The sequence below is a fragment of the Doryrhamphus excisus genome, linkage group LG18, assembly GCF_037039965.1.
Source record: "Doryrhamphus excisus strain RoL-2023G ecotype Guam linkage group LG18, RoL_Dexc_Guam_v1.1, whole genome shotgun sequence".
Taxonomy (NCBI): Eukaryota; Metazoa; Chordata; class Actinopteri; order Syngnathiformes; family Syngnathidae; genus Doryrhamphus; species Doryrhamphus excisus.
In genome coordinates, this window is record NC_136374.1 from 2,267,633 (window position 1) to 2,290,997 (window position 23,365).

The 23,365-nt window shown below is 40.5% G+C and overlaps 2 protein-coding genes across 3 annotated transcripts; one reads left to right on the forward strand and one right to left on the reverse strand.

The window, feature by feature from the left end:
- Positions 1 to 563: 563 nt before the first annotated feature.
- LOC131105855 (retinol dehydrogenase 10-B-like) lies at positions 564 to 7,037 on the forward strand. The gene is made up of 5 exons (XM_058054274.2): positions 564 to 1,103; positions 2,973 to 3,071; positions 4,981 to 5,126; positions 6,436 to 6,567; positions 6,645 to 7,037. The coding sequence occupies exons 1-5, from the start codon at positions 654 to 656 to the stop codon at positions 6,763 to 6,765; spliced, it is 948 nt and encodes a 315-aa protein (XP_057910257.2). The 5' UTR covers positions 564 to 653; the 3' UTR covers positions 6,766 to 7,037.
- On the reverse strand, positions 1,888 to 23,092 carry cse1l (CSE1 chromosome segregation 1-like (yeast)). 2 transcript variants are annotated; one of them, XM_078798438.1, is made up of 26 exons: positions 22,835 to 23,092; positions 22,098 to 22,187; positions 21,859 to 22,001; positions 21,688 to 21,789; positions 21,456 to 21,601; positions 20,248 to 20,338; positions 18,686 to 18,793; positions 18,514 to 18,606; positions 18,265 to 18,432; positions 18,060 to 18,189; positions 17,909 to 17,974; positions 17,395 to 17,597; positions 16,402 to 16,486; positions 15,609 to 15,670; positions 15,395 to 15,531; positions 13,594 to 13,697; positions 13,015 to 13,112; positions 12,769 to 12,919; positions 12,486 to 12,694; positions 12,312 to 12,409; positions 12,142 to 12,227; positions 11,001 to 11,082; positions 10,531 to 10,677; positions 9,127 to 9,358; positions 8,917 to 9,051; positions 1,888 to 2,352 (listed from the first exon to the last, which is right to left on the reverse strand). In XM_078798438.1, exons 2-25 carry the CDS (start codon positions 22,180 to 22,182, stop codon positions 8,962 to 8,964), a joined length of 2,916 nt encoding a protein of 971 aa, XP_078654564.1. In that variant the 5' UTR covers positions 22,183 to 22,187; positions 22,835 to 23,092; the 3' UTR covers positions 1,888 to 2,352; positions 8,917 to 8,961. The 2 variants fall into 2 exon arrangements, with proteins under 2 accessions (XP_078654564.1, XP_078654565.1); XM_078798439.1 differs by lacking the exon at positions 1,888 to 2,352 and adding an exon at positions 8,605 to 8,811.
- Positions 23,093 to 23,365: the final 273 nt, after the last annotated feature.

Consider the following 23,365-nt stretch of genomic DNA (forward strand, 5'->3'; position numbering starts at 1 on the left):
AGGATTTTTATAGCATGCATTTTTATGACCTATATTGATAGCTCTTTCATTTGCAATATAGACTTGATGACCAAATAGATTGATATGTGCGTAATTAAAAACCATTGATTTTCTCAAAATCTGTCAAAATGGATTTAGCGCCTTTTGGTTGCAAGCTCTTCATATATAAACCTCAATTATACTTTCTTGTAATTATTTGGACAATTTGAAAAACTTCTAATGGGACATAAAATATATATTTGGATAAAGTCATTTTGTCACAATGAACGAATTAAGAAGTCTGTTTTTAGGGTTTGATTTATAAGACTTGTCTTCCTTCTGCTCTTTAATGGAGGAACGAAATAAATCAAAAATAAAGCATTTATGAAAAGTCATAACCAATTGCTAACATTACAGTACAGTAAATATAATACATAATAGTATCAGTAAAAGTTAATAGTGCCTTTAGCACTGATTTGTTTGTGCTTTCGTGTAAATGGAGACTAATAATCTCAGAGTGGAGTTATGACTGCTCACTTTCTGACATGAGACAAAAAAGCTTGTCCTATTGGTGCCACCAAGCGTCCAAATCCTAATCCGGTTATATAAAATGTCCATCCAATCCCCTGCACACGAACTCCGGGGGCCAGAAGAACAAGTTGAAGGACAGCACCATGATCATCATCGTGGACCTGGTGCTGATGCTCATCGACCTGACCTACGCCATCCTGGCCGCTGTGGTGCAAACGTTCCTCCGGCCGAGGCTGAAGAGCATCGACGGGGAGCTGTGCCTCATCACCGGGGCAGGGGGTGCCTTGGGCCGCCTGTTCGCTGTCGAGTTCGCCAAAGAGGGGGCGCGGCTGGTGCTGTGGGACTGCAACGCCGCCGCCAACGAACGCACCGCCCAGCTGGCGAGGGAGCACGGCGTCCAGGTGCACGCCTACACTGTGGACCTGTCCCGCCGGGAGAGCATCTACCAGGCTGCCGATCGAGTGAGGGCTGAGGTGGGCGACGTGTCCATGCTGGTGAACAACGCGGGCGTGGTGGCCGGGAGGAGGCTGCTGGACTGCCCGGATGAGCTCTTGGAACGCACGCTGCTCGTCAATTGCCACGCCTTGTTTTGGGTGACAGACTCTCACTTTTTATGCACACGAACATGTGAAACGGTCGTAGTTTGAGGTGTCCATTTTGGCAAACACGTTCACTATCTATCCGTCTGACATGAGTTATTATGTAACATCTATTCAGCCATAGTGTACATTTTGTGTGTGTGTACTGGAGTGTGAAAACCCATTACAGTCACAGTACAGTGGAACCTCCGTTATCGTACGTCCAGGTTAGCATGTTTTTCAAAATCAGCAGCATTATTTTTTTAAAAGTGGAACATTTAGGCCACAATTTCATCTCGTCCAATCTCCGGTCAGGTAAAATAAATATATCGATTAAATCACAAAGCTAAGAAAGAAACCTGCTTGCTAGCTAAATGGCTAAACTAAACTGAACCGGAAGTCGCCCTTTTAGCCCGTCTCTAATGTCATCAGAAGTTTACTCTCCATAATGTTAAAGCAAAACATATTTTTTTTACAGTAAAACTATTCTAAATACATATCTATGACAAAGGGAGGAGATAAATTACCATTTAAGGTTACCTTTACCTTCATTGAAGACCTGATTCTTGAGGTGAGTGATCCCGAAAGTCAGACTTGTTAGCATACTATTAAGCTAGCTAAACAAAATGGCAACCGGAAGTGACTTAGCTCGTCTATGATCAGCGGTCCACTCTGAAATTGTAACACAAAACACGTTTAAAGTTTTATGATTATTGTTTTATTTGTATAAAATACTAAATGCATATAAATGACGACCAAAAGGGATAAATGAACATTACCAAATGAAAAATGACTTCTTCAATGAAGGAAAAGTACCCTTCAATGTTCATTTATGTGTTTCAATCAACATATAATGTATTTCTATGCATTTTGAATCATTTTCTGTATGAAAAGTTACCAATGTAATACTATAAAAATGTGCCTTGTGGCTTTCCGGAACAAATGAATTAAATTTACATGATTTCTTGTGTAAAATTGGTTAGGTTAGCATCTGTTTCAGTTGGACCTTCTGGAACAAATTAACGACAACAACGGTTAAAATGTTTTTATTATGGTAGGAACAGTGCTATAGAAAGGAAACTTGCATATATATCCAAGTTCCAATTCTATACGAGTAGATAGTAAAACATGGTTGCGGAAATGTGAGGTGTGTACTCAGATTTGTCCGATTTTGTTGATACTGTACAGGGCAGTGGTCTCCAAAGTGTGGCCCAGGGGTCATTTGCAGCCCGCTACTGTTTTTTTTATTGGCCCGCAGCATGTTCTAGAAATATAATTGAACAAAAAGTTTAAAAAGACCGAAACAATGGAAAAATCAGCAGTAATTTCATAAGAATTATGTAAAAAATATTCAGAAAAATGTTGTAATCCAATAACAGAAAGTTGTAATTCTATGAAAATAACATAAGATGAGAAGACAAGGTAGAATCTCAAATATTGACAGTTGGACAATATTGATTATCGGCAAAATGGCCAATATCAGACATCCCTAGAATAAAGTCATAATACTATAAAGAAAAAAAAATGGATGAAGTTTAAATATTAAAATATTAGTAAATATCACAGTGGCAAAGTTGCATCATTTGGGTGGAAAATGTGTGGACACCCCTGGTGTTGACGCTGACTTTGTGTTCTGGGTCCCCATGCTAGCCCACCGCTAATGAAAGCATGTGATTCTGATGTTGATCCTCTTAGAGTTGGCCTTGGGTTACAATATGAAAGCTCATTATCCCGGAATACGCAATTCGGAATACAGAATTCCAGCAGATACACTATGTCCAATTATCAGCCACAATATTAAAAATATTAAACAATACAACAACAAAAAAAAGTTCAGGCTGCATGATTAGGCTAAAACTTCTTCTGTGGTCTTTCCAACCACAGATGACCAAAGCCTTCCTACCTCAGATGAAAACAAAGAACCACGGTCACATCGTAACCGTCGCCAGCGCACTCGGACTCTTCAGCACGGCATGTGTGGAGGTAAGACTAGGAAAGTTTGTTTTTTTTTAGAGTTTTTAGTGGAGCCGTTTGCTTACCAGGTGCCTCAGAAACTGCATAGGTAGCGGGCCTCATGAATTCTGCCTAGCAACAAGTGCTTGCACTGATGTCTCATTCACATTCCTATCTACCAAAAATGTTAGCATTCGAGTTAGCATACTGTATTTTGTTGAAATTTGAAGGTGTAAAAAAAAAAAAAAAAAAAAAGGTTGTCCAGAAACCAAAAGGTTGGTGGTTCGATCCTCGCTCCCTCCACGCAATCACTGTCGCGGTGTCCTTGGGCAAGACACTTCGCCCACCTTGATTAATAAATGATTGGTGGCGGTTGGGGCAGTCGCATGGTTAGCGTGCAGATCTCACAGCTAGGAGACCAGGGTTCAATTCCACCCTCGGCCATCTCTGTGTGGAGTTTGCATGTTCTCCCTGTGCATACGTGGGTTTTCTCCGAGTACTCCGGTTTCCTCCCACATTCCAAAAACATGCTAGGTCAGGGGTCTCAAACTCAATTTACCTGGGGGTCACTGGAGCTAGGGTCTGGGTGAGACTAGGCTGCATCAGGTTTTCAAACGGTAGCCTTCAAGTTATTTCCTTTCAACTTAAACAGCCAAAAACTCACCACTTCCACACGGATAGGGAGGATAACTATTAACAGTTATTTAACCTTTAACATGAACATGAATCAAACGTAATAATTTTTTCTGGGTACATGATACCATACAGCATCCATATCAAACTTGCGCGGGCCGCACTAACATTAAACTTTCATATCAAGGCGGGGGCCGTGTGTGTTTGAGACCCCTGGTCTTGAGACACATGCTAACTCGCAAACTAGAGAGCTAGCGACCTAAACAGTAGCCTTCAAGTTATTTCCTTTCAACTTAATTAGCCAAAAACGTACCACTTCCACACGGATAGGGAGGATAACTATTAAGTTATTTTACCTTTAACATGAACATGAATCAAACGTAATAATTTTTTCTGGGTACATGATACCATACAGCATCCATATCAAACTAACATTAAACTTTCATATCAAGGCGGGGGCCGTGTGTTTGAGACCCCTGGTCTTGAGACACATGCTAACTCGCAAACTAGAGAGCTAGCGACCTAAACAGTAGCCTTCAAGTTATTTCCTTTCAACTTAATTAGCCAAAAACGTACCACTTCCACACGGATAGGGAGGATAACTATTAACAGTTAATTAACCTTTAACATGAACATGAATCAAACGTAATAATTTTTTCTGGGTACATGATACCATACAGCATCCATATCAAACTAACATTAAACTTTCATATCAAGGCGGGGGCCGTGTGTGTTTGAGACCCCTGGTCTTGAGACACATGCTAACTCGCAAACTAGAGAGCTAGCGACCTAAACGGTAGCCTAAAAAGTTATTTCCTTTCAACTTAAATAGCCAAAAACTTACCACTTCCACACGGACAGGGAGGATAACTATTAACAGTTATTTAACCTTTAGCATGAACATGAATCAAACGTAATATTTTAGAGTACAGTGGATTCTCACATATTTGGGAAAACTTTCCACACTTTTCCGAGGTGTGCTGTGCTGTGATGTGTGTTCCGTTTGTCCGTTGTCACACACCTTATTTGTAATCTTTGAGGTGGGAAAAAGTCGCTAACGAGATCTGTGTGTTGTGATTGCCATTAGCTACGCTCTTAAAACAACAAAAAAGTCAATGATTGACAAAAATCGGAATGAATCGGATCAGACTATGAAAATCCTTAGTCGCTTTATCGGCGTCCGTTTGCCATTTTGTGCCGAGCGCACCTGAACACAACCCAGACTGCATTGCTCTGCCCAGTCACTGTTTTCAGTTAGAATGCCACCGTCTGACTATTAATTACAATATTGACCCCCCCCCCGCAGGATTACTGTGCCAGTAAATTTGGGGCAGTTGGTTTCCACGAGTCCCTGACGCACGAGTTGCTAGCGGAGGAGCTGGATGGAATTAAAACCACCCTGGTCTGCCCGTATATCGTGGACACGGGGATGTTTGCAGGCTGCGAGATAAGGTGACGTTCCATTACGGATCCATCCTACCTTGGTGTGGATACAATCTTTGCCCTCTTCCTGATTTATTTACTTTTTCATGTTTCTTACACGTTTCAGATAAAACTAATGTGAATATTAGTAAATAACACAACTGAACACAAAATGGAGATTTTAAATGAAACTTTTAAGGAAGAAAAAAAGCTACTGTGTGGAAAAAGGGATTGCGCCCTAAAGCTGCAATCAAGCATTTGGGATAACTTGCAATGAGTCGTAGGAATTTTGCCCTACAATCTTTGCAGAATTGTTGTCATTCAGTCACAACGGAGGCTTTTTCAGTATGGAGCCTTTTTAAGGTCATGCCACAGCATCTCAGGAGGATTCAGGTCAGGACTTGGACTAGACTAGACCACTTCTAAGTCTTCATTTGGTTTTTCTTCTGCCATTCAGAGGCGGACTTGCTGGTGTGTTTTGGATCATTGTCCTGCCGCAGAACCCAAGTTGGTTTCAGCTTGGTTCCATCGATGACAGCAAGTCATCACACTACCACCACCGTATTTTACTGTTGCCATGTTTGTCTTAAATGCGCAGTTAATTTTACACCAAATGTAACGGAACCACCAACTTCCAAAAAGTTAAACTTTTGTCCCGACAGACCACCAATTGAGACAAGCGTTAATGTTCTTTTTGTTCAGCAGTGGTTTTGGTCTTGGAACTCGCCGTTTTTTTTGCCCAGTGTCTTTCTTATGGAGTCATGAACACTGGCCTTAACTGAAGCAACCGAGGCCTGCAGTTGTTTCCATGTTGTTGTGGGGTCTTTTGTGACCTCCTGAATAAGTCGTCACTGCTCTCTTGGGGTCATTCGGTAAGCCGGACGTTCCTGGGAAGGTTCACCACTGTTCCGTGGTTTACCATTTGTGGATAATGGCTCTCGCTGTGGTTGGCTGGAGTCCCAAAGCTTTAGAAACGGCTTTATAACCTTTTTTATAACCTTTCCCACACTGAGATGTCAATTATTTTCTAATCAGGTCCTATATATTTAGGTGATTTCTTAGGTGTGGCTAGAGAAATTGAACTCGGGTGTGATAAACTAGTTATGTTTTAAGGGAGGGCCATGTAGGGTTAATAAAAAAACTCATTTAAAAATAGCATTTTGTGTTCAGTTGTGTTATTATTAACCAATATTTGAATTTGTTTGATAATCTGAAACATTTAAGTGTGATGCAAAAATCCAAGAAATCAGGAAGGGCGACAAACAGTCACACCACTGTTATTACTAATACAATATTTAACTGCGTATTTACTAATAGTAATACTACAACTGTATTTCAGGAAGGAGCTCCGTAGTCTCATTCCACCGTTGGAGCCTCTGTACACGGTTCAGCAGTCCATGACGGCCATTTTAGCAGAACAGCAAATGATCTGCATCCCCCGCCTTATGTACATTCCATTTCTGACGAGAGCGTAAGTGGAGCTAAAGTCACGCAAGATGGCCATCGGAAGCAACCTCATTGTGCGTTGTGCTCTCTCTCTCTCTGTAGTTTGCTACCATGGGAAGCCAACGTCGCCACGTATCGTTTCATGGGGGGGGATAAATGCATGCTGCCCTTCATCAAGAATGTGGAACAAAGGACATCTAACGGCTATATCAAGTCTTCCTGAGGTCTTCCTCGATGTGTCGGAAACCAAAGTGTATTTTTTGCTGACACGGAATGGAGAAGTACTATTTTTACACCAATACTGTGTGTTGTCACATGGCATGTCAACTCAGGACTCAGTATCAATTAAAAAAAAATCAGCAGTGAGCATGTGGTCTATTTTGGGCTATTATAAAATGATGGACCCCTGTCCCTGGTTTATAGTGGTTAATTAGTTCCAGACCCAAAAGCGATAAATACATTTCTTAAGCGATTGGGCCGCACGTGTATGAGTGGTTAGCACAGGGGTGGGCAAACTTTTTGACTCGCGGGCCGCATTGATATGACAAAATTTACAGAGGGGGGGCAGACTATATATTTTACACGTAACAGTCCACCTGGTATTATTGTATCTGTAAAATTGTCATGCAATTTATTATTTTATATTTATATTTACATATTTTAAAAATAATAAAATATTATAATAATTACAATAAAAAGTATTATATTATTATTATGTAAAATATGCAAATATAACATTATATATAATTAATATAATAATTAGCATTAATATAATAATTATAATAATCATAATAGTTCTAATAATAATTATAATAATCTAATAATAATAATTATTATTATTATTATGTGCTTGTGTCCCTTTTTTCAGGAGCACTTTGTAAACAACAGACCATGTCAAAAAAGGAAATTGATAAAACCATCAAAAGGTTGGCTCAGGCCATGATGCCAGGTTGTATGTTGACTTTAAATGAAATACTTTGGAAAGATTGAGCGGGCCGTATTCAAACACTTGGCGGGCCGGATGTGGCCCCCGGGCCGTAGTTTGCCCACCCCTGGGTTAGCATGTTGGCTCTACAGTTAGAAAGATCTGGGGTCAAATCTCCGCTTGAGCATCTCTGTGTGGAGTTTCCATGTTTAGTGGTTTCCTCCCACATTCCAAAAAAATGCATTTTAGGGTAATTGCCGACTCTAAACTGCGATTGGCTGGCAACCAGTCCAGGGTGTACCCCGCCGCTTGCCTGAAAAAGTGAGGAAAAGCGACCTAGAAAATGGTTTGATATTCATTCATTTTCTACCAGCCAATCACAGGGCACATATAGACAAACAACCATTCACACTCACATTCATACCTATGGACAATTTGGAGTGGCTAATTAACCTAGCATGTTTTTGGAATGTTGAGGAAACCCATGCATGCACGGGGAGAACATGCAAACTCCTAGCTGTGAGGTCTGCACGCTAACCACTAGACCGCCGTGCCGCCCCTGGTTGGATGTTAAATGTAATATTTTTGTATTTCGAGCACTGAAAGCCTGTTTATGTCTTTCTGATTACAGCTTTTTACTTTTATTAGAGCCATGTACGCATGAAATAACACGTCTGGTCAACTTTAGACTCCTATTATTGTTTACACAACATTACGCAACTCTTATCCTGAGACGGCTGCAAGCTAGCAATCTAAGCAGATGGCCTCAAATTACCACTTCCACATGGAATGGGAGAAATATTTTTCACTCCGCGTCATGGCTGACATAAACATAATCACTTGGCATAATACTCAGGTTAGGTTATGTACAACTATCGAGGAATTACATTTAGTGCCACATTGAACGACGACTACCATATTTTGATTACCTGTAAACTTTGAAACTGAATGCGAAATACTAGACATTAGTATAGTTGTTTTGAAGTTTGTGTTTTGTAGTAAGAGGTAGATGATTTTGAAATGTAACTTGCGTGCTGAAAAAGTGCGTACGCCCCTTAATGACGACTGTATGATTAAAATAATGAGCAAAAAAGGACCAAATTATGGACTGAAGAGATGTGGAGATCATAACCAATCTATACAAGTGCCTCTTTTTATTCACATGAAACTGAAATAGACTAGACATAAACAAACAAAGCTGCAGAAAATTCAAATCTAGGAAAAAAAAAAAAACCCAAAAACTAAAATGTGAAACTCAAAAGGTTTGGTGAAAGTCGTTTCTGTTTGTGCTGCAGTTGAAGTCGTCAATGTCAGAACTATTCAAACATTTTTGCCAGCTTTTGCCTCACAAAAAAACCAAAACATGGTTTGCGTTATGGTCTTTGTAGTCTTTTAAAATGTTTAAAAAGTAATTCGCAATGGGAGAAAGCCAAGTTTGTGAATGATTACCTCTGTGGGGATTCCATGGATTAACTGTAGTGGACTGGATAAAGATCACACCAGTTGCACGTTGGCTCCCTGTAAATAAGCCTGCAGGAACTGGAGGGCCTCTGCGTTTAGACTGGTGCTCAGCATTGATGGAACCTGCACCAAACCCGCCCAAAAACTGATCAATAACGGAATGTTTTTTCCGCAAACACGCTTGACACTTTGACATACCCTTCCCGGGCAGGCTGTGGAAAGCTTGTGGAGGGACTGGGCCAGCAGGATTTTGGGGTTGCCCACGGCATCCCCGATGGGGTCGTGCTCCTTCTTTCCAGCAAAGGCCAGTTGTGAGAAAGTGGTCTGATAGCCGGGCGTGTCTTCAATGTCGATGAAGTGCTCATCATCCGGGATGCTGTCGTCTTCGGGCAGCTCGAATAGACCAATGAGGGCCTGGAGCAGTGGGGTCCTGAGCCAACACAATCTGACTTTATTATCTTGGTTTTTTTTTGTTTTTTTTTTTTAAACAGATGACCTGATAAGCACATTATTGTGGAACCTGTCTCAACCCATCTGACTCGGGTTCACATAACAAATGGAAACCTAAACTAACCGACTTTCCCGACACGTAAGGAAAATAGGCGACAACAGATTTTTGAACATGGTTTACCGCCATTTCTGCACATTTTTTCTCTAGTTTTGGAATATTTTATAGCAGGGGTGGGCAAACTACGGCCCGGGGGCCACATCCGGCCCGCCAAGTGTTTAAATACGGCCCGCCCAATCTTTCCAAAGTATTTCATTTAAACTCAACATACAACCTGGCATCATGGCCTGAGCCAACCTTTTGATGGTTTTATCAATTTAGTTTTTTGACATGGTCTGTTGTTTACAAAGTGCTCCTGAAAAAAGGGACACAAGCACATAATAATAATTATAATAATTATTATTAGATTATTATAATAATTATTAGAACTATTATGATTATTATATTAATGGTAATTATATTAATTATATATAACATTGTTATATTTGCATATTTTATATAATAATATAATAATTATTATTTTAATTTTATTGTAATTATTATAATATTTTATTATTTTTCAAATATTTAAATATAAATATAAAATAATAAATAGCAGATTGCATGACAATTTTACAGATACCTGGACTGTTATGTGTAAAATATTGAATATAACAATAAAAAGCTTACATATATGTACAAACCTTTCTTAGTAGTGGGCTAATAATTTTGCTGGATGATTGTCCTACAAATCAGTGCTGATAAAGGATCCCGTCAACATTATTTTTTCTATTAATGTAATGATTATATGTACAGTTGTACAAATGAAAAAATTAAATCATGTTTATAATGAAAACTTTTTAAATACACACAAAATGCCCCCTTTTATGGTTTAGTTAAGATCTTAAGATCTAAAACGGCTGAGATGCTCTGGTCCTTCTCAACAGTCAAGGTTGTCTTTGAAACATGGTGAAGTCCAGGGAATGGTCAAAAAAGTCCAGAGCAATAAGAAGAACATGGTGGACCAGGACTGGGTTTGCAACATAAGCAGGTTCCACTGGAGTAGTACTTGTTAGAAGTACACTCCGACACTAAAATGGGGCTTATTGTCTTACCAGAGCTTTGTGTACTCAGTGTCCATCATGGCTGGACATTCGGTGAGGATCTTTGTGATGCCAACAGCACAGATCTTTTTCTCCACAGTTCCAGACACCTTTTGAACCTCCGGAATAACGATTTTCTCCAGGACCATACCGAACATCCTGCAAAAACAGACAAGGTATCGGTGTATTTTGGATTGGATATCTTTATGTGCTGCTTCATATCAAATGCAGAGTGAGTAACATAGAAGTTCTATGACCTCAATTCATATCATATAGTCCGAATGGCTGACTGACAAGTTTGCCAGAGAGCCACCTGTGAATATAAACAGAATCCGCCTTACGAAGCCCCCCCGAGTACACGACTGAGGATGTGTATCCTCTTTGGAGTAAATTGCACGTCGTCTCTGAACAATACAAGCTGTCAAGTTCTCACCCCAACTCGACCAGAATCCCATCAGCGGCGGGTGTCGGTAGTCACTTACTTGGGCTGGATGCTGTCAAAAATCTCCTGAAGTGCAATGGCTCCGTACTTGACACAATACAGGTTGACAAATACCAAGAAGCCTATACATAGGACAAAAGGAACATAATTAAGCCGTTATTGTAGTGTGACACCAATGAAACGATTAGATAAAATACATGTCATGTTTTGTCTTGCCTTAAAATGAATGTTGAGATTTTTTTTTTCTCGTCTTTTCAATAAATCTACTTCATAACAACACCTTTTCAGAGCTGTAATTATAATTTGTTTAGCCAAGTGTGGAAATAACTATAAAAGCAATCTTCACTCACTAAATGTACTGCAAAAAAGGCCAGTAAGGATAATTCATAATGCCACCTACAGAGAACATACTAACTCCTTATTTCTAAAATCACAAATACTTCAACTTGCTGATATAGTTCAAATTCAAACAGCTAAAATAATGCATAAGGCTAAAAATAACCAATTAGCTAAAAATGTCATCCAATACTTCTCTACAAGAGAGGAGAAATATGATCTCAGGGAAGAAGTACATTTGAAACACTTCTATGCTAGGACTACGTTATGCTAGCCATAGCATTTCAGTATGTGGAATCAAACTATGGAATGGATTGAGTAAGGAAATCAAACAATGCACAACGATGAGCCAATTCAAGAAACAATACAAGCAGTTGATGTTTGCTAAATACAAGGATGAAGAGTCTTGAACCAGTCATGATGTGCTATATATATCACTATATTGACACTTACTATGGTACCCATTATGGCATTGGATGCTCATATCACCCAGTACTTCGATACGGAACAAAAAATAAAAAAAAATATTTTTGCTTTTTATTAATAATTTATAATAATGTTTTATAAAAATTCAAAAAATTAAAAAAAAAAAAAATTTAAACTATATTATGAAAGCAGGAAGTGAACAAATGTAACAGATACTGATTGTAAAAGTACCAGATGGAGGGGTAGGATTTAATAAGCTTTGCTTCTTCCTACTCCTTTTGGACATGTGGAACTGGGAACTGATTATGGGATGCACTCAATTGGAATCTGATGCATGTTCAAATGAAATTAAACCATTACCATTACCAAGTTTATCATAGTCAGAACGTCATACCATGCCTAATGAAGGGTGTACTCACTCTTGATGAACTTGGTGGTTTTGGAGTTTTGGAGCCTCTGGAAGAGCAAAATGAAGATCTGCTTCCTGTACTGAATGAGGGATTCTCTGACAAAACAAATGGAAAAAAAAAGCATCAGGACCCAAGTCAATCCCCATAACTTCTCTACGTTCACCCATGCCAAGACGTACGGGGGCATGTGCTCTATGATGCTGTTGAGCAGGTAGAATCCTTGGTGGTCATTAGCCTTGGAGGCAATAAGCTTTTGGAACACGCCCAGCAATCCAGGCTGAGGAGGAAAGATTCATTCAAGAAGATTAAAGAGCCAGTTACTGAACACCGTGCACAAAATTGCCCTCACGCACTATTTTATCAGCCGCAGATGTGGCAATAGTGGCTCCTCCCTTCTCCAGGTGCACCTGAAGCAAGCGCACCAGAGGCGGGATGTTCCCTGTCCGCTCCCACAGCACGGGCTGCAGCAGATGCGGGAACAGAGCCATGTAGGAAGAGGGTATTGAACTGGAATGGATCTCCAGGAGGAGAGACATCACCTGGAACACGTACGGGAGGAACTCTGCGACACAGCACAAAACGTGACAATGAACGGACCAATTAGTTTCAACAAAAGCACCGATAGGAGAAACTGACCCTGGACGTCGTTCTGGAGGATCTCGGTGAACACGGGGAAGAGAGCTTCCTCGAAGCTGCTGACAGTGGCGGGGTTAGCCTTGCAGGTGATGCGGACAGACAGGCACAGGGACTCAAACAGGTAGTGGTTAAAGTGGGGCTTGCTGGGGTTCTGAATGGAACACACAAGATGACTTTAGTGTAGTCCATTCATTTGGGAGAAAGCGCTTTGTCTGGACAAGTCGTGTGTGTGTGACTGTGGGTTACCTTGCTCACTAAAAGGAGCTTCCGAGTGAGTTCATCGATCAGCGTGGGAATGTAGGGAACAATGGCTTCCTGGAGTAGCGAGAAGCTACGCATGATTGCTTCGGGGGAAAAAAAAACAATTGATAGGGCACCCACTGGTTGGGGTATTTTTTAGAACAGTTATTCCCAACTAGGCAAGGGCTAGTTTCCAGTTTTCAAGATATGCCATGGTATAAAAAAAAAGCTACAAAACATGGAGAAGTGGAGGTCCAGCAGGGTCACTATGTGGGAATATTTGTCTTTGAACTGGTCTTCAATGTGTTGAAACCACATGTGTGCTGTGTTGCCAGACGTTGGGCACAGATAGCACCATAATGTCCTACGCCTATAACCAACAATTATCACCTAATTGGTCCAAAAATGTGTATTAATTTACTTCGTACAACGCATCTTTATTCATCAATGTCAGTAGTGACGTTATAGTGTCATGATTTTCCACTAGGTAGCAGAAGGTACATAAATAAGCAGTTATACTGTATGTGCCGTGAGTCGATAAAAATGTCGGGAAACGCTGCTGTAGAGGGATAAAGTCTAACAAACCTTTCATAATGTATTCATTTTCCGATGAACCAGGATGCTTCATTGCCTTGAACAGATTGACGAGCAGCAGTTCGGTAAAAGGTGCCATCTCTACAGGAGAGATACTGGGAAGAAGGAGGGGGGGGGTTACAATATGGTAACATGTTAGCCAGACGCTGAAGATGAAGTTAGCGGAGTGAAATAACGCCTGCACTAGTGTGCATCAAAAAAACACTATTATTGAATTTTGATATGGCTGGGTATTAAAAGTGTTCCAATATACAGTAAAGTCTCGTTATAGCGATATTCTCAGGAGTTGGAAAAAATACCGATATAACCGGACTATCCATATATCCGATCCTGCGCCGAACTGCATTAAAAGTGGGCGGATCTTTGATATGGCATGTAATTTTCTCCTTGAGTTCATGGATTACGTATCTAGCATGCTTTTGTACTACAATAAATTTTGTACTACAGTAAATAAAAATAAACTTACGCTGTAGTGATTACCGGTTACCGGGACATAATTCACCCCGGAACTATCGATAGGGAAGGTGTTGCCACCCGGAGGGGTAGGTGCGAGGGACGGGTGTTTTCCGCTGTGTGTGCTGCACTCTGGTGGTGGAAGTGTGAAAAATAAAGTTGACTGGAAGCAGCCGTTGGCCGTGTTCTTTTTTGGTATTGAAATCCTTAAGCAAAGATTGATTTAAGCTGCTTTTGTATCGATATAAGCAGACCAAATTGGCTGGCGGGAGATGAAAAGGGCATCGTAGTAACCGGATTATCATAATAACCGTGTATCGTACTAACAGAGCTAATTATATCATAAAAGACTAGAAATTTGCCGGGAAATGAAAATAGTATCGTAATAAGTATTAATTCGTTGTAACCTCAACTGACTCCTCTCGATGTGAAGGAGAAGCGGCCCTACTCTGAGCCCCTCCCGGATGACTGAGCTCCTAACCCTATCTCTTAAGGCGAGTCCAGCTACCCTACGGAGGAAACTTATTTCAGCCGCCTGTATCCGCCATCTTGTTCTTTCGGTCATAACCCAAAGCTCATAACCATAGGTGAGGGTAAATTGAGAGCTTTGCCCTCCGGCTCAGCTCTCTTTTCACCACGACGGTCCGGTACAGCGACCGCATTACTGCCGAGGCTGCACCGTATGGAGGACCAAAACTGCCAAAATAATAAATAAATAAATGTGGAAATAAAAACAAAAAAAAAAATCAAAAAATTAAATAATCAACCAATAGGCGAACAGTTCAACCCAAGACACACTTAGGACCGCCCCCTCATTTGAATAGTTTTTCCTTCTGCATTTCAAGCTGACATTGTCTGCTGCATGAATGTAATTCTATTTATATATTTATTTTTGTATTTATTTCTACATTTATTTTTGTATTTATTTTTAATTTTTGAATCTTGTTTTTTATTTTTGTATTTATTTTTGCTTTTATTTATTTATTTATGTATATATTTTTTTATTTTTGTTTTTATTTCCATTTATATTAATTTTTTTGTATTAATATTTTGATGTTTTTTTCATTTTTGTTTTTATTTCCACTTTTATTTATTTATTTATTTATTATTTTGGCAGTTTTGGTCCTCCATAGCACCGATCCGTCTGTCGACCTCACGCTCCCACTTTCCCTCACTTGTGAACAAGACCCCGAGATACTTAAACTCCTCCACCTGGGGCAGGACCTCATTCCCAACCCGGAGGGAGCACTCCACCCTTTTCCAGCCAAATTGATATTATGAATTTAAAATTTCCCATTCAAATTTGATGCACCCTCGTCTGCACATATGTGACACTCACAGTGTTGTGTTGTTTGGGCCTCTCATGGTGAACAGCCTCTCCAAGGCGTGTGCGGCATAAGTGTGCTCCACGGTGCTCACTGCCTGCAGGTGAGTTATCAGCAGAGGAACAGCCTGCAGCAGTTGCTCCTTTGGAAGCTGAAGAGAAGATAAGCCTTCAGCCTTCAGGCGTTCATCCGGCTTTGCCATGAAGAAAGCAATCATTCAGAGCATACCTGGCTTCTAAAGATCATCACATACTTGATTGCGTCTGCTTTCAACACTGGGAATTCGTTAACTGCAATGACAAGCATACGTATTTAATACATTACTACGGCGGTGCCTTGATTAACGTCATTAATCCATTCCACAATGTCAGACTCAAACCAAAACAGACCTTAACCAAAAGACATGTCACTATAGAAAATTATAAATCCAATTAATCCGTTCCACACATTTTATAGAAAGGACCAAAATTCAAAGCCTACTTTAGTTTGGGGGCTGAACTGGACATTGACTCCCTCACCCCCCTCAACGTTGTCGTTTTATAATTTTCATTATTTTTATGAGACATGGATGCATGCCTCTTGTGTTCATCCTTCCTACAAAGGCTGCTATTAAAAAAAATGCCATGTTATACCTTATTAGCGGCTTAGAGCGTCACCATGTCTCACATCAAGCAATAGATGAGGAAAAAATAAGACAATACGCTACCAACGTATAATGCAGAATATTACTATTATAACTATGAGGTGAGCTAACCATGTGTTTTTTTTTTTTTACAAAACATTTACTAGATATAGATAAGCACATGACTCTGAACGTGCACCATTTGGTTTAATCTGTGTTCATTAAAAAAAAAAAAGGTTTGAAATCTGCATGGAAAATCAGCAGGATTATTTAATGGACATTGTTTGCCACCTAATATTCTTGCGGTATTAAAATGAAATATATGCGCATATATGTGCACATGACATGTCCCATTATGCAAGCATTTCCAGGCAGTGCATCATAGGCGGAAAATCTTACCATTAGGGGATTTCAGGTCGGGAAGAATATGGTTCACAAAGAATTCAGTCAAATTCACCAACTCGTTGGCTTGGGTTATTCCATGCTGATGAAAGCAAAAACAATTACACAAACGTATACATTCAGTAATACCAGGGGTGTCACAAAATCCGTCAATACTGGACTGGAACCACACATTAAGTGCTTTACGCATGCTATAAACCTTGCAATTCACCTGCATTTGGTGTTTGCAGCATCACTCGCTTGTGATGTGACTTTTTTTTCTTGGCAGAGTTCAACAGCTGCTGCTGTGTTAATGTCCAAGCAGAAGTTGTAGTAATTCTACGGTTGATCAAAGTTACTTAAGACTTGTCTGATCAAACATGATCGCTGCATATGACTTCAATCAAAAAAAAAATGTGATAGTAGAATCTAAACTGGGACATACTTCCGAGTATGGCACGCTAAGGCACTCCATATTGGGCACAATCACCTTCTCACAAATGCTAGTGAGCGTATTCTGATCCTCAAACTGGATGGCATTGCTCACCAGCTATGACAAAACAAAGCAAATTGTCAAGAAAAGTGAAAATGAAAAAGCCCATTCTGGGATCGTCCATGCTTACTAGGTCATATTTAATGTCCAAGCAGAAGTTGTAGTAATTCTACGGTTGATCAAAGTTACTTAAGACTTGTCTGATCAAACATGATCGCTGCATATGACTTCAATAAAAAAAATGTGATAGTAGAATCTAAACTGGGACATACTTCCGAGTAAGGCACTCTAAGCATACTGTAGTTCTTTTAGCGTAACATAAAGTTAATCTACTGCCATCTATTTTACATGGGTCGTTACGTTAAACATCAACACGGCAGTCACTACTTTAACTTTTTTAATTTATAGCATTGGAGTTTTCTTAAAAATATTGTTCAAATATCTCCTTTGTCTCGTGATCGGAGCGTATCAAATTGTGACACCCCTAAATAATAGCCAAAGAAAACCAGCGGACATACCTTCTGCGTCTGAGCTTTGGATGCCAGTGACGTGACTAAATAGATGGCGGCATCCTTGTGCTTCCAGTTCACGCCGGGGTTCTTTGCGTACTCCGCCAGCATGGAGTTCACATATCCAGAGAAGATTGCCGTGACCGGACCCTCGAAAAATTTACACAGGCCTCGTACTAAGTCACACGCCGCCCGACGACGAGTGTCAATGTCTGAAGGAAGAGAGGATGGTTAGGATCTCTCATATGGATTTCTAGTAATTTCAAAGAAATAGGAGATATTTTTGTAGTTAGAGCATAGAATATCTGTTTAGAACTTTCTAAATGCAAGTTTTAATATTATTAGAGCCCTCTAGACATTAAATAGCACCCCTATAGTCACCTTTCCACTCCTATTTTACTTTGTTTACATCACATTGCCTAGGCTACAGGATCACTACATGGTCATAACAGACGGCCATCGCTAACATGGTAAGCTACCAAGCCAAATAGCCAACACTACATGAGCGACATGAAATTCCTACCAGAGCCTTCAAGGTCCCTCCGGATGTATTCTTCAGAGTTGTCCTCAAAGGCCTCCTCATCTGCACCTAATCAAGCACAACCAAAAGAGTACATTGGTATTCAAGCATCAGCCAGGTGCCATTAAAGGCCACAAATAAAAAAATAGCTTACTTCTGAACTCCATATTGGGCACAATCACCTTCTCACAAATGCTAGTGAGCGTATTCTGATCCTCAAATAGATTTTTGTAGTGTGGCCTTTCACAGACTGAGGCCAAAAACTGGATGGCATTGCTCACCAGCTACGATAAAACAAAGCAATTTTTGTCAAGAAAAGTGAAAATGAAAAAACCCAACCTGGGATCGTCCATGCTTACCAGGTCATATTTAACTTCCTGGCCTGTAGAAACTAAGAGGTTCCAGATGGCGGTGACAAAACGAGGAAGATAGGGCTGGAACTCCTCGTCGTATTTCTGAGCGTAAAGGGCAGCATTGTCGCAGATCTGCGATTTGAGGAGTTCCAGGAGACCTGCTTCCTCCTCATCCTAGGAAAGCTGACATTTTTATTCTTCTGCACGGGTCAGCAAATATTCATGCCATGTGTTTAGAAAGAAGAAAATACCTACATCTGTTTGTAAAAGTTTATTATCCAGGGTCAGAAGTGCGTGAAAATTAGTCATCCAGGTCTCCATGTTATCTTCAAAAAACTCAGGAAGATCCTACAGAAGGCAGAAAAAAATGAAATAAATTCTTTATAAGATTGTGTGTCATGAGTGACAATGATTTTTTTTAACATACCTGAAAGTTAAGACTATAGAAAAGCTTGGAGATCAGCGTGAGCGAAGAGAAGAGGACCTTCAAAGCATTGACGTCTGTACCATGAGTCTGACACAACTCAATCGTGGCCTGCAAACCAAACAAGGAACGTTTAAGTCTGCCGTGCTTAAGTTAAAACTTACATAACTGCTCCTCATTGAATTTGAAAACCAAAAAGGACTCGCTTCTGTGAAAAGTAGTATTGTTACACGGCGCCACGCCGCTGCTAAATAGTCGCATTGTGTACATTTTTAATCTACCCATGCATGTGCGACCAGTTAATATGTTTGGCTTTGTAAAAGTCAGATTAGCATACCTACGATTGGACGTGTGCTACTGGAACCGAGGCAGCGTTGTGCGCGTGTGCCAGTCTCCAGGGCAGGACGCAAGAATTCATTGTGGCCAAGTGGTTCGTGATGCACATTAGGCACGTTTTATGCAATATAGATAGCCTGTTATTTTCAGAAATTAATAAAAAAAAATTTTGATTGGTGCTAGACCAGGGGTGGGCAAACTTTTTGACTCGCGGGCCGCATTGATATGACAAAATTTATGGGGGGGGGGGGGGGGGGCAGACTATATATTTTACACGTAACAGGCCACCTGGTATTATTGTATCTGTAAAATTGTCATACAATCTGCTATTATTATTTATTAATTTATATTTAAATATTTTAAAAATAATAAAATATTATAATAATTACAATAAAATTAAAATAATAATTATATTATTATTATGTAAAATATGCAAATATAACAATAATATTATATATAATTAATATAATAATTACCATTAATATAATAATCATAATAGTTCTAATAATAATTATAATAATAATTATTATTATTATGTGCTTGTGTCCCTTTTTTCAGGAGCACTTTGTAAACAACAGACCATGTCAAAAAACTAAATTGATAAAACCATCAAAAGGTTGGCTCAGGCCATGATGCCAGGTTGTATGTTGACTTTAAATGAAATACTTTGGAAAGATTGGGCGGGCCGTATTCAAACACTCGGCGGGCCGGATGTGGCCCCCGGGCTGTAGTTTGCCCACCCCTGTGCTAGACCATGGTCAAAACATATGGAAATACAGCCATTGCATGTCCAACAAAATAGAGTGAAAAAAAACTTTCTCCCATTCCGTGTGGAAGTGGTAAGTTTTTGGCTTCAGTATGGAAGAAATACTTTGGGGGTAACTGGTTAGCTCACTGGCTCCCTCTGGCATAAGAGTTGAACAATGTGTTGTAATGAATAGGTGTTCAAAAATCCTATTTACAAAGTGAAACACGTTTTCTACGCGGTACCAAGGTCAAAACCAATATTTAGTTTTTTTTTCTATGGTCTAACTACAAACATATTCCATTTGCTAACTAATTTATCACTGAAATTCCTTTCACAGTCAAGTCCTGGACAAATTAAATTAAATTGTCAGAGTGTGCACACACATTCCCGTGCTCGTGTCGGTAACTTTGGGAGTTGTGCCCGCCTCACGGATATTGTGGAAAATGTGGAGGGTTGAGATCTCCATTAAGTCACGACAAACCTTGAACAATTCTGTCAGAGGTGAGGCAAATGTTTCCAGAACCAGTTTGATCTCCAACCAAAGCTCATTTGACTTGAATTCATGTCGATACCTGTGGAGGGGAGGAGGACAAACAAATGGGAAGACAAAGAGGGACACATTTAGAGGAGAACAAAACATTCAAAAATGCCACAGACGACCACAAACACAACACGCTGTTGACCAGTCTTTGTATTACTGTATAGAAATGATCCCATAACACTGATACATGTGATAATACTGATCATTTTTAAAGAGCATCACATGCTAACCATTTGTCCACCGTGCGGCCCCACCACTCAATTTATTGTCTTTTTGGTTAAGCAAGACAGATTTCTATTTAACGTTAATATTAATAATTATTTTATTCTGGTCATTTTGTGATCTTCAACTAAAAAAAAAAAATCACAATTTATTTCCCATGTATTCTTATTATTGAAATATGCATGAAATTCCATCGTTTCAGACATTTGCCAGGCACCCTTGCACCCATGTGGGGCGGCACGCAGAACCCACAGCGAGGAGACCAGGGTTCAATTCCACCCTCGGCCATCTCTGTGTGGATGTTTGCATGTTCTCCCCGTGCATGCGTGGGTTTTCTCCGATTTCCTCCCACATTCCAAAAACATGCTAGGTTAATTAGCGACTCCAAATTGTCCATAGGTATGAATGTGAGTGTGAATGGTTGTTTGTCTATAAGTGCCCTGTGATTGGCTGGCCACCACGAAGACAGCTGGGATAGGCTCCAGCACCCCCATGACAGTATCACTCGGATACTGTGAACATCCAGCAGCAACACAACATTTTGGTATGACTACTATTTTGATGAAAAATACACTGAACCAGGGCTGCACAGCGGTCGGGTGGTTAGCACACAGGCTTCACAGCTAGGAGACCCAAGTTCAATTCCATCCTCGGCCATTTCTGTGTGGAGTTTGCATGTTCTCCCTGTGCATGTGTGGGTTTTCGACGGGTACTCCGGTTTCCTCCCACATTCCAAAAACATGCTAGGTTAATTGCTGACTCCAAATTGTCCATAGGTATGAATGTGAGTGTGAATGGTTGTTTGTCTATATGTGCCCTGTGATTGGCTGGCCACCAGTCCAGGGTGTACCCCGCCTCTCGCCTGAAGACAACTGGGATAGGCTCCAGCAACCCAGCAAATGGAGTGACGTGTATGGATCTCCTACCTCTTGAAGAGAGAGTGTGCGGTGCGTAGCACTCCATTGATAATATGGAAGTCACCGCTGCGGAACCGTGTCACCATCTCCGTTAATAGGTCAGGCCACTTCTGAGGGAAGTCCTCCCTTCCGATGATGCTGATGGCATCACTCAACTGAAGGGAGGAAACACAACAGTTGAGGCATCAATCATTTATATAAAAAAACGAGAGTAAAGCAGATGAAACTCTTGCTAGCATACCTGCTTTTGAATCTGTTCCGGACTGCTCAGCATCAGGTTGACGATGTTGGCTTTGACTGTGGTTCTGTCTTGATCCGAAATTTTATTTGGCTCATCTTCAACCTGTAGTAAAAGAATCGACAACCGCTTTACAACATAACCGTTCGGGATTTAGATTTTCCAGAGACTCACAATGCGCCAGTTTCTTTTGATGTAGTTTTTGAACGTAACAGCAGCGCACACACGAATAACGTTATCTTGGGACTTTTCCAGCAAAGTCAGGAGCAGTAACGGGTAGTTCTGGTTTCCCTCCACTGATTCCAGAAACTTTTCGGCTAGAAAAAGAGAAAAATGCAAAGCAGTTGTCATAAAAAAAAAAAAAAAACACCACTGAAACGTCCGAAGATATGACATACGCTAGGTAATGTTACCTGGACGTCTGACATTTGGGTCTGGGTCCAGCGTTTTTCGGAGGTACTCTGTGAGGGTTTGGAGGTTAGCGTCATTCAGTTCCATGTTTGCTACGAGGAGTGAGAAAGTCTCAAGTGAGTCAAATGCATTTGGCGTCACATATACTCATACATTTTGGAAACTTGGGTAAAATTACAAGTGTTTGCATTTTGAGATGGTAGATTCTAACTAGGTTCTAATTATAGCGCACAGCGAAATCGTCTCAATGTTGCCTAGTTACTCTGGTAAAATATACCAAGTGAAGCTAAAAGTCAGCGTTGTACCCCATTCATTATTTAATACATTGTCCCTTCAGTAATCACCCAATCTTGACGTTAGCTTGCTAGCGGCTAAGTTAGCAACACATGCTACACTCTTGGAGCCTCTCAGCTGGCCCCCACGGACCTCAGATCAGCTTGACGTCTCCGCTCTCTAAGCTGAACTAGCGACGTGTTTTCTGTACAAGGTTGTCACAATATTATATTACGACGAAAATATTCAATTATTCATACACAGAACTCCAAGCTGCATGGAATGTCAGCGCCCCGAAAATAGACAGACAAACCCATTAGCTTGAAGTCAAGCTAGCTAGTGTTAGCGCTAACGAGCTAATGTTGAGATAAAGTTACGTATAGAAGGAATATACGAGCTAATTATTGAATCGGTTTCTGCTTGTAACGTTCCCGTCACTTCACTCAGCAAGCGGGGGGAGTCTTACCGTCACTGTGAGTCTGAGTTTGTCAGTGTTGAGATGCGGAGGTGCAAACACACAAGCACGCTGGTGCTCCGCTCGCCTTGCCAGCTTTCAAACGTCCGGAGCAAAAAAAAAAAAAAAAATGGAACTGCGCGGTTAAGGCACTGCGCATGCGTACTTGTCAAAGCGGAGGGAAAAGGTTCCGCCCCTGGATCGTGCCAACTTCATACACTTAAAATGTCGAGTGCGTGTAGTACGGCGAAATGTTTTTACCTTCGTTACTTCGTGTGAGGATGGACCCACTGAGGTGAGCTCTCGACTGATTAATTAACTGACAGCTCGGGATTTAATTAAGATAGTCGCATGGCCTCTTACCTACTGTCCTACTCTATGGGTGCTGCTTTGATCCCTGGTCACGTGCAGGGGCGGACCAATAGCAAAAAAACTACAATCTACAATACAAAAACTACAATGTTCGGTGCACAAAAAACATCTTTACACGCTTAATTCTTTCCTGGCAACATTCTTTTTTAATACACTTCAAATGTAAACGTG